The following is a 12,149-nucleotide window of genomic DNA, read 5'->3' on the forward strand; positions in this document are numbered from 1 at the left end:
CAAAAGATTTCACAATTTGTATGGATACACAAAAGACCCTGAATAGACAAAGCAATCTTGAGAATGAAAAATGGAGCTGGAGGAATAGGGCTTCCTGACTTCAGACTATACTACAAAGCTACAGTAATCAAGACAGTATGGTACTGGCACAAAAACAGAAAGATAGATCAATGGAACAGGATAGAAAGCCCAGAGATAAACCCATGCACATATGGTCACCTTATCTTTGATAAAGGAGGCAAGAATACACAGTGGAGAAAAGACAGCCTCTTCAATAAGTGATGCTGGGAAAATTCAACAGGTACCTGTAAAGTATGAGATTAGATCACTCCCTAACACCATACACAAAAATAAGCTCAAAGTGGATTAAAGATCTAAATGTAAGGCCAGAAACTATCAAACTCTTAGAGGAAAACATAGGCTATACACTCTATGACATAAATCACAGCAAGGTCCTTTTTGACCCACCTCCTAGAGAAATGGAAATAAAAACAAAAATAAACAAATGGGACCTAATGAAACTTAAAAGCTTTTACACAGCAAAGGAAACCATAAACAAGCCAAAAGACAACCCTCAGAATGGGAGAAAATATTTGCAAATGAAGCAACTGACAAAGGATTAATCTCCAAAATTTACAAGCAGCTCATGCAGCTCAATAACAAAAAAACAACCCAATCCAAAAATGGGCAGAAGACCTAAATAGACATTTCTCCAAAGAAGATATACAGATTGCCAACAAACACATGAAAGAATGCTCAACATCATTAATCATTAGAGAAATGCAAATCAAAACTACAATGAGGTATCATCTCACACCTGTCAGAATGGCCATCATCAAAAAATCTAGGAACAATAAATGCTGGAGAGGGTGTGGAGAAAAGGGAACCCTCTTGCACTGTTGGTGGGAATGTAAATTGATAAAGCCCCTGTGGAGAACAGTATGGAGGTTCCTTAAAAATCTACAAATAGATCTACCATACGACCCAGCAATCCCACTACTGGGCATGTACCCTGAGTAAACCATAATTCAAAAAGAGACATGTACCCCCATGTTCATTGCAGCACTATTTACAATAGCCAGGATATGGAAGCAACCTAAGTGTCTATTGACAGATGAATGGATAAAGAAGATATGGCACATATATACAATGGAATATAACTCAGCTATAAAAAGAAACAAAATTGAGTTATTTGTAGTGAGGTGGATGGACCTAGAGTCTGTCATACAGAGTGAAGTAAGTCAGAAAGAGAAAAACAAATACCGTATGCTAACACATATATATGGAATCTAAGGGGGAAAAAAAAGGTCCTGAAGAACTTAGGGGTAAGACGGGAATAAAGACACAGACCTACTAGAGAATGGACTTGAGGATATGGAGAGGGGGAAGGGTAAGCTGTGACAAAGTGAGAGAGTGCCATGGACATATATCCACTACCAAACGTAAAACAGATAGCTAGTGAGAAGCAGCCGCATAGCACAGGGATATCAGCTCGGTGCTTTGTGACCACCTAGAGGGGTGGGAGGGAGAGAGACACAAGAGGGAAGAGATATGGGAACATATGTATATGCATAACTGATTCACTTTGTTATAAAGCAGAAACTAACACACCATTGTAAAGCAATTATACTCCAATAAAGATGTTAAAAAAAAAAAAAGATAGGATCTTAATAGGTCCTGAGAAAAGCTTTACTGAGATCTTCAGGATTATTGCAGTATGCCCCTAACTGGTTTTCCTGATTTAGATCTCCCTACTTGCCCTTTCCCAGTCCAAGTTAATATCACAGTCAGGTGAGTTCTTAAAACAGCAGTTTTCAACCTTGACTTTGCATCAAAGTTATTTGTGAAGCATTAACAAATATAAAGAAAGGTGCCTAGACTCCACTCTCAGGTACTTTGACTAAGTGGGTCTTGCATGGGTCCAAGTCATCTGTATGGGTGATTCTGATATCCAGCCAGGATTGAGAACCATTGTCTTGAACAAATATGTTGCTTCCCTGATGAACAAGCTTCACATCCTGCAATATGTGCATTATAGGATCCAAACCCTTGGCCCAGGCATCTGAGCCTCCATCTCTAATCTGATGCCGATGTGCCCTTATTCACTCCCTTTTTTATTCCTCTTCTCTAGCTACCAGGACTACTGTTACATCCCAAAGGCAGGTATGAAATTTTATCCACCTTTATTGTACTCTCCACTGCACTTAGCACAGTGCTAAGTTAAATAATACTGGGTTCAAATACATTATATAAATATATTGTATTTTTCCTGCTTTTTGGACTTACGGAAAACAGAAAATTTAGTAGTTTTAGGCTGACCCAAGTTATTCGTTTCTTTTGGGACTCTGCTACCCATCAGTGTTCCAATAGGCCATATTTTACGAGAGTTTACATTCAGACCCACATTTCTGATACATATTTAATATAGCAGTGGTTCAAGAACTTTAGTGTGTATCAGCCTCACCTGGGATGCTTGTTAGAAATACAGATTCCTAGGCCCTGCTCCAAACCTACATTAAGATCCATATTGTGAGAATCACAGTTTGTAATATCATATTTTGTCTGGCTTAGGACACAGGGAGCCTAGGATGAGACCTGGCCTCCTAGTTTTCATCATTCTTCCTCTCAACAAAAAGAGTGGCCAGTACTACCTGGGCTGATGTGGGGATAGAAATACACCCAACTTGTGAAGGGAAAGGTGGGTAAAAGTCTGGGATACATGAATAAAGATCATTGTGGGGAGCATAGGAGACACATGAAGCCAATTGCAGGGCAAGTCCTGGAAGGCTGAGATGAGTTCAAATTGTAACTGATTTAAAAAGCTGACCTGGCTATGAAATATTTTATCTCATTGATTTTTTTTAATCTCATTGATTTTTAAGAAACACACCTCCATACAGTAGGAATCAAGGAAACAAGGATTCTTTTCAAATTATTCACTAACTCAAAATACCAGAAGCACTGCGTGAACCCATTTCAATTAACACTGTGAGTACATGAGAAAATAACTGCCACTGGGGAAAGGATGTCCCTACTGTTAAGCTGTCACACCACTGCTCAGCTGGCCCCAAACCTGCCATCATGTTAAATGAGAGGATCGATGATGGTCGATTGGATTGTTGGCTTCATTTGGTGATGGTGACAGGTCCTGTACAAGTGCTGAATGGAAGAGAGCAAAGAGCTATTCTGCCTGTCAACCTGGGATGAGCTAAGATCAAATATCCCCATTATTGCTCAAGCATTGGAAGCTTCTCTGATATGCATGGATCCTTAACATTTTTGTTTGTTTTTAGTTTAGCCCTTCTCTTGGGTCTTCAATGATGTTGGGGATTCACTATTTTATACCTCCCCCATCTGTGCCTCTTTGAGCCCCATTTGTTGGGCAGACAGGCTGAGAGTTAGCCAGGATCCAATAGCCTGGATTTTTGCCCTTCTCTGCTCTTGATCTAAGTAGATGAAACAACGTAAGCCAAGCAAATAGTTAGGTAATTGATTGCCCAAATTGCAGAGGATGGATGAGGTCTAAAGATGAAATATGGAGATACGTGTGAAGTTATGTCACAACGAGACCTCTAGTAATTAAGAACTTGCTCACAGAAAAGAGGTTTTATTTAGCCTCTAAATGGAGACAAGTGAAAGGAGTTCAAAGTTACACAGGTGCTTTTGTAGCAAAAAGCAATCGGCCCCTTCTTTTTTGACTTGGACCATAACACAGAAAGAGTGGGCCACACAGTGAGAGCTGGCAGCAGTATGTTTGAAAAAATAAGAGGAAGGAGGACTGCACACTCTATGGTTATAACTTGGGGAATTTACTGCTGGCAGAACCTTCGAGAAAAATATTTTAGTTGGAAATAATAGTAAAGTCTAGTTAGTGATATTCAAGGAACCTCATGAATTGTAAATTCATCTTATGAATAAAAAAATATACAGCCCAGCTCTATTTATTAGAAGATGCTTATATATTAAATAAGTGCATCAGGGTCCTTATAATAATATTATAAATATTCTATTGTCTGAGGGAACACCACTTTCTTAAAAGACCATATTCTGAGCAGGTACCGCCCTCAAACTATATGCCTGCAGGGATGCTTCCAGTAGCTGTGATTTAATCAGCACACCACTGATTTTTGGAGGCACGTTAGCTCCTTTAGCCCACCAGGATTCTATTAAGTGCTTTAGAAGAGGTAATCTAATCTACTGAACGGCCTGAAAGATCAAAAGCACCTCCAAACACAAGCAACTCCTCCACTTCTCAACCATAGGGTCAGGGAACTGGGAATATTATTTCAACTGCTTAGGAAAGGTAGGTGAAAGTGCCGGGCAGAGGACAGGCAATTATCTCTCTGCTGTGTGTTAAGCAGCATTTCGCCTGGCTGTTAAATTACTTCCAGCTGTTGGCAACAATTTTCTCCTCATCATGGCGGGAACGAGAGACCCTGGCAAATGCTGAAGAGCAGCGCGAGTCGCTGATTAAATCCAAGATCCAGCTGGAGGCCAGCGTCCAGGCGCTGCCTGCGTTGGAGGTTGGGGGGAGGAAGAAGAGGAGGTAAATTCCCAGCTGACTGCCGGAGGGCGGAGACTCGGAGATGAATGTTCCGCGTCGAAGAAGAAAGAAATCGATGACCTGGAGACACTATTGGCAAAGTCACAGAAGGAGAAGCGTGCTTCAGAGTACAAGGTACTTTTTCTATAATGTCAGGAAGGCCTAGATGCCTGAATTCCACACTCTCAATCGGGCTCCAGGACCAGGCTTGCTCTGTTTATATTAATTAACACAGTGGTCCGCAACTTTACAGCACTGGGAGTCAGAACTGGCATCAAATGAAGGATCTGGTGAACTGTGCCATCCTAATTCAAAGTTCCAACTTGAATTTATGGAACCCCACTTAATCTCCCAAATGAAACGTTTTCATTTGTTCCAATCTAATTGCATGTGAAATCTGATAGAAAGAGCAAAATGGTTTCATTGGGCCTCTCTAAGTATCCTTTTTTGGAAGGAGAGGGAACAGGATGCAGTTTATTGAAAGGTGATTTGGGACACGTCTGAATTCCCACCTCTGTCGTTGATTTGGAGCTTGACCTTGAGATGTCATTTTAATTCCAGCTAAGGACCTTAATGTTTTGTTCATTTTAACTGAGGTTTTTATCTTGTGCATCTGTGTATAGACTGAAGTCAGCTGAGGGGTCTGTATCAAACCTTTGATAAAAAAAAAAAAAGCCTCCAGAATAATATCGTAATTTTGGCATATGATTAAATAGCAACTCTTGTACATCAGTTCCCTTTCATAAAAAGCACTTGGACCTGATATAAATGGCTTACACCTTTGCCTATTTTATCAGCTGGAACTCTCTTTAACTGCCACTTTCTTAGGGTTTGAGGCACAAGATTAATATTGCCCCGAATACTCTAAAGAAAGCTAAATTACCTTTAGTGGTGTTCTTGTTATACAAATAATACGGCACTCTGAATACTGGCCATCCACTGACCTATGCTGATTTTATATATATATATATATATTTTTTAATTAATTAGTTTTTGGCTGTGTTGGGTCTTTGTTTCTGTGCGAGGGCTTTCTCTAGTTGCGGCGAGTGGGGGCCAGTCTTCATCGCGGTGCGTGGGCCTCTCTTGTTGCAGAGCACGGGCTCCAGACGCGCAGGCTCAGTAGTTGTGGCTCACGGGCCTAGTTGCTCCGCGGCATGTGGGATCTTCCCAGGCCAGGGCTTGAAACCTTGTCCCCTGCATTGGCAGGCGGATTCTCAACCACTGCACCACCAGGGAAGCCACTATGCTGATAATATTTGATTAACCAGAATACCCCATTCCCTGACCAGGAGAGCTAACAGATCATTTGTGTCTGTGTGTAAAAGAAAAAGTGAATTTAGAGTTTTAAAAAGTCCGTCAGGAATTTGGCTAAATTTAGCTCTTTATGACAGTGGATACCGCATGAGATTTTTGGTCCTAGAAAAGAGAGGAGATGGCCCTTAGTGTTTATACCCCACCTTCCATAAGTGGCTCTCATGGAACTGTTGTCGTCTTCTCCCCACAGGTTAAGAATCTGACTGAGGAGGTGGAGTCTCTCAGTGAGGACGTCAGCAAACTTCAGCGAGCAGCCAGGGTGCGTGGGAGGCCTGCCAGCAGACCCTGGAGGACCTGCACGCGGAAGAGGAGAAAACCCTCACCCTGAGCAAAACCAAGCTGACACTAGAGCAGCCAGCGAACGAGGTCAGCAGTGATATGTCTTGCTAGTTAGCTGTGTGTCTACATCTGTACAAACCTCCACTTTTTACTTAGTTCATTTATCTTGACATTTTCAGGAAAACTTAGTAGCATGGTTAGTTTCCCTCATTATTTAGAAATAAGAGGTGAGCCACTACAGCAGAAGAAAGGCCCCAGCATGTAATCTATCTGTTTTTATATGTAACTTTCACACAACCCTGGGCAGTGGGAGAACACTGAGATGAATCGTGAAGGGGTATCAATCTGACTGACTGTTCCCCACAGAACCTGGTATTTTGCCCCGCAGATATGTTGGCGCTTTATCTGACACTAGTACTGAAGGATTGCTTTAAGGCCCTGTTGTGTCTCCAGCCACGCACTGAGGTTTATTAAAGTAAAAAGATATGTAAGTCACAAGCTGTGTTCTACCAACACTATTGGAAAACACTTGTAAGATTCTGGAGATGGTGCCCCTGTTCTGCCTCCAAATACCCTGTGAAATAAAGATGCTTCAGACGAGCCTCAGTGGTTAGGTTCATCACTCTTCCTGTTTCCTCCCAGCTGACAGTGTGTGCATTCACTGTTTTATTAGTCCCCAAAGCTTAGCCTTTATTAAATTGCTGACAAGGGTGGTTAGGGTTTTTTTTTTTATTATCTGCTTCTTTTTTCCTCATGCCTTTCTATCAGTTTCCTCTATTACCTATTAGTCGTCTCACTTCTCTTCCTATTTCCACTGATACATATCTCACAAAGCCTCAATATGGGGATTTATTGGTTGTGTGCAAACAACACACACACTTGTTCTCTCGCAGAGTTCATTTATTTTCAGGTTTTTGCATATGCCCTCCAGAAATTCTCCCTTCTCCCCTATTCGAATTTTATATCTTTTGCTAGCCACAGGAAATAGCTTCTTTTGTGGCAAAGTAAATATATCACTGAAAACTAGCCATGTTGTAACTGTTAGTTAGCCTCCCACTAAGCTAACCTCAACATCATGGTTGGCAACACTACAGACAGAACTTGAATGTTCTGATCACCTTGTTGGAGGTACCAGAATATGACACAATGTTATGGACCATAGAGGGTACCAAGGTGGTAAAGGAGGGTGTGGAAATCATGCCATGTGAGATGCGTTTGAAAGGGTCAGTGATACTGAGTTGGAAGACTCAGGACAGCTGCCTAATATTAGTGAATGATCATGTGGAGACAGATTTGCTTGGTGCTGCTCCAGGGAGCAGAGCTTAGGCCGGTGGGATGAACTTACAGAGACTACTTTGGCTTCTTATGAAGAAGTGCTCCTGAGTAAATGGACTTATCTACCCATGAAATGAGCTGCCATGTGAAGAAGTGAGCTTCCCATCACTGGAAAGCAATCAAACAAGGGCTCACTAGGCATCTATTATTGGCTTCTTCTGTAGGCTAGAACACGTATTCCTTAATCTTTAAAGTTTTCCTTCATCACCGTGATTTCTAGATTCTTTTGTTGTCCTATTGATGTGTACAATATTTATTTTAAAATATCTACATAACTGGGCATCATTTACAGACTCTACTTGTATTTTTCTTTCTTTTTCCAGAAGGTAAGTGGTTAATGAACACATCTAGTAAAGTATAAACTTTACTTATTTATTGGGCTTAATAATGTCTCCTTCTGTCAGCTTGAGGGTGCCCTTGAACAGGAGAGCAAAGCGAGAGTGAACTGGGAAAAGGAAAAGTGCAAACTGGAGGGCGAGGTAAAGCTGAACCGGGAAAGCATGGAGGACCTGGAGAGCAGGCAGCTGCAGCTAGCAGGAAAGCTGAGGAGGTGAGTCACCTTTCTGTTGACTCGAGATTCTGGGAGACCTTTTATTGGAGGAAACAGCTCTCTCATGTCATTTATCCTCATGACCCTAGGGCCAGATGTCTTAAGACCTGAAGGGGAGGATAAGAAGGATAACAAGCCTAGGAAATGATTTTTTTTTCTTTTGCTAGACTTTATGTGAACTTTCTTTTTATAATTATGTAATAACCTACAAGAAAGTAACTGAGGAGGCTGACCAGTAGATGCGAATGAAAGGTGTAAGGCACAGGAGATGCGAATTATTGGAATTTGAAGTTACAAGTCAAAATAAAAATCGCTCACTTCTTTTACTCATGATGAGACCAATGGCCTAAAGTAAAAAAAAAAAAAAAAAAGAAAAGAAATCCTAATGTGAAGTCCCATATAACATCTGATCATTTAAAAAAAAACAAAACAAAACTTATTTGCCAGATATAACCTCATTAACATTTATCTAACTTTTTTTGGTCAAATAATTTACTGTAAAAGTATTAAACCTTAAAATTGAAAGCAAAACATAACATGATCAAAATCAGCAGACCTTCAGTTCACATGGATTCCCAAGGAGCTCAGGGCAAGACGGCCCTCTCAGTTTAGTTTCATCATTCAGTGAAATGGATTTTCTCACCTTGTCCCTTTTGTCTTCCTCTGTTCAGCTAGACTTTCTTCTTCTTCTCCATATTTAAAAAAAATTTCGGCTGAGCTATGCAGCATGCAGTATCTCAGTTTTCTGACCAGGGATTGAACCTATGCCCCCTGAAGTGGGAACCCGTAGTCTTAACCACTGGACTGCCAGGGGAGTCCCCAGCTAGACTTTCTTCTAACGATTAGGGATTTTCCAGTTATTTGGAATAGATCAAATAAGAGAGGGAAACAGTGAGATCTAAGAGTGAGATAAGGCCAGGTTAAAGCTGAGAGCCCACTGGTTATTGGAGCCCACAGTGAAGAAGAAAGTCAAGTGACCAACTATGAGCTTCTGGTTTTCCTGTCTGTGTACATGAGTTTCCATTACACATGCTTGTGGTCAGACTTGATTAATAGCCTGCCAATAAGTTACTGAACTTGATAGGTGTTTCCGACCTGATAGGTAGGAAAAGATGAAATAAGTAACCCTATGAATGTAACGGAACAGTGAAAGGCAAAATGATGATAGAGTTCCCTAAGCATTCAATTTTGAAGATTGTGTTTCAGCTCAGCAAAGTGAAAATGATACTCTATGTCCTTGTAGGCCACAGGTCAAAGAGCTCTGGCATTTCAGAAACCCATGTTTTCAGGAAATGATAAATTTATTATACAGCATTTTCTCTAAATGGACCTATGTATATATGGAGACAATACATGAAAATGTGGCATTTTAAAATGGTGATGGCAGGATAGAATACTTAATAAATAACACAGATTATAAGCTCTTCATCTTCTGAGATAAAAGTTAAATTTCTTCCTCACGCTATTCACACAAACACAAAATCCAGTTTCATTAAAGAATTAAATGCAAAAATCAAGCTTTAAAATCTTTAGAAAATGCAGCATTATTCACCATAGCCAAGATATGGAAACAACCTAAATGCCCACTGATGGATGGATGGGTAAAGAAAATGTGGTGTATACATTTAATGGAACATTATTCAGCCTCTTTTTAAAGGAAATCCTGCCGTATGCAACAACATGGATGAACCTGGAGGACATTATGCTAAATGCAATAAGTCGGTCACAGAAGGACAAATAGTGCATGATTCCACTTATATGAGGCATCCCAAACTCATAGAAACAGAGTAGAATGGTGGCGTCCAGGGGCTTGGAGGCAGGGGGAAATGTGGAGTTGCTCTTCAATGGGCATAAAGCTTCCATCGTGCAAGATGATTAAGTTCTAGAGATGATTAAGTTCTAGAGTGACATACAATGTTGTGCCTATAGTTAATAAAATTGTACACTTAAATATTTGTTGAGAGGGTAGATCTCCTGTTAAATGTTCTTCAATTTAAAAAAAACAACGAAAACCATTAAAAAACAAAGCCATTAAAAGACAATATAGGTGGTAAGTCTTAGGAAACTGGCAGGTCAGACTGAACGAGTCACAAAAATCCAAAGGCATAAAAGGAATATATTGATAAATTTGATGTTGATACCTCGACATTTTAGACATTTATGTGGCAAAAGCCGACATAAATAAAACTGGGGCAAATTAGAAAGTGGGAGAAATATCTGCAGCAGATATCAAAAAATAAATATCAAGAGTATTAAAGGAAAATCTGTAATTCAATAATTAGATGAACAACCTAACAGAAAAATGGGCAACGGACACATTTCATTTGTTTTATTGCCCATTTTAAAATCCTCATAGTTGATAACATGCTGTCCTCACTAGTAAACAAGGACATTCATTATAAAACAATGACATACTCATCTGTTAGATTAGGAAAAATTTAGAAGTGTGCTCATGTTAAGTGTAAATGTAGAGAAATAACCTCACACTGCTATTGGAGGCCAAAGGGCAAGGTTATAAGTTTTTAAACACATACCTATACCCGACGCACCAATTCCCTGCTCAATATCCACTCTGTAGAGACACTCACATGTACACAAGGGTGCATGTATGTGAACAGCATTATTTGTAAAAGTAAAATTTGGGGGAAAACCTCAATGTTTATTAATAGGGAAATGGATAATTAACCACATGATATCTAAATCATAAACTAGTATGTCACAGCTAATTTTTAAGTGAAGTAATCTATGTGTAGGCGAACATGGAAAAATCTCCATGTATTATTGGGTTAAAAATGTTGTAGAATTATAAATTCAAATGTATACAGTATTATGCCTTTCACAGTAAAGAAAATGAAACTATTTCTACTGATATATAAGCACAAACATATGTCAATACTCAGAAAAATGTCTGGAGGATTCACACCGAACTGATTATGGTGGTTACCTCTAGGCAAGGAAGAGAGATTGGGTATAATAGCCAAGCAGACTTCAGCTATAGATGTAATAGTTGAATTTTTTACAGTGAATGACTTCATGTGTTATTACTATAATTTAAAGAATATTTAAACAAAATGTTATTACTCTGAGCAATTCCACTTGATACCTCTTTTCCCTAACAGGAAAGAATTAGAAATGAATCAGATGAGCTCAAAGGTGGAGAATGAGAAAGGCCTGGTGGCTCAGCTTCAGAAGATGGTTAAAGAGCTCCAGGTAATCATTTATCAAATACCTGTGTGCACCTGTAGTTAGATCCATGGGTGATGATTGACACTTCAGTGACAAATGCTCTGCCAAGGTACCCATAGCTCTAGCCAACTATAGATGAGGCAGAAAAGAGCAGTGGTTGAGAAGGTAACCTGGCATTCTGTAGATATGTGACTCTGGAGAACATTACTGTTTAAGCTTAGATTTCCTAATCACGAAGGTAATAAAAAAACAAGTAGCTAATTTGTTGAACGTTTGACATAAACTAGGTATTGTGCTAAAACCCTGGACATCTACATTTTTACTCATTAATCCTCCTGACAACCTTTGAGCTAAAATTAAATGCAACAGTACATTTAAGTGGTAAGCTCAGTGCCTGACCCATGGTAAGCATTCAATGCTACCAATTTAATTTTTTATGATGATTAGTTCTTGCGGTTAGAAGGCAATTTTGCTGAAAATCTGTCTTGTAGCTACTTGTAGCCTCAAAACATTATTTGATAATGGGCAGCTATTTATAAGTTTTAGACCAGGCAACTGTTTTATACTATATGACCACATTATAAAGTAATTTAAAGCATGGATACGTTTAACTTCTCATGTATACATGCAGATGGATTTTTTTCCTTTGAAGGTAAGTAGTTATCTCACTAATGTAACTATTATTCAAAATAATTTTGGAACTTTTTTCTGATTATTACCTTCTGAGATATTCTGAGCCAAATTAGACCAGTCTCACTGCTTTATGGGCAAGCTTTCAGATAATATTAATCTCCAAGTGACTGCCTATCATATTCACCAGACTTCTCTTCAAATGATACTTTATCCAAAAAATGTTCAATTTATCCAAAATACAAATTTTCTTACCCTGATGATTTAAAAAATACAATCTAAAGGTTATTTCTTTTTATTTTTAATGTCTGA

The 12,149-nt window shown here is 39.3% G+C and overlaps 1 protein-coding gene across 1 annotated transcript in view; it reads left to right on the forward strand.

The window, feature by feature from the left end:
* Positions 1–12,149, forward strand: part of MYH15 (myosin heavy chain 15) — a gene marked incomplete at its 5' end in the record, with an annotated part of 164,466 nt that overhangs the window by 86,459 nt on the left and 65,858 nt on the right. The window contains 6 exon segments of the mRNA XM_079921437.1: positions 4,425–4,523; positions 4,526–4,678; positions 6,048–6,117; positions 6,120–6,223; positions 7,876–8,021; positions 11,141–11,231. Coding sequence (XP_079777563.1) covers positions 4,425–4,523; positions 4,526–4,678; positions 6,048–6,117; positions 6,120–6,223; positions 7,876–8,021; positions 11,141–11,231 — 663 coding nt within the window.

Source organism: Stenella coeruleoalba, assembly GCF_951394435.1.
Source record: "Stenella coeruleoalba genome assembly, chromosome: 5".
NCBI classification, from domain to species: domain Eukaryota; kingdom Metazoa; phylum Chordata; class Mammalia; order Artiodactyla; family Delphinidae; genus Stenella; species Stenella coeruleoalba.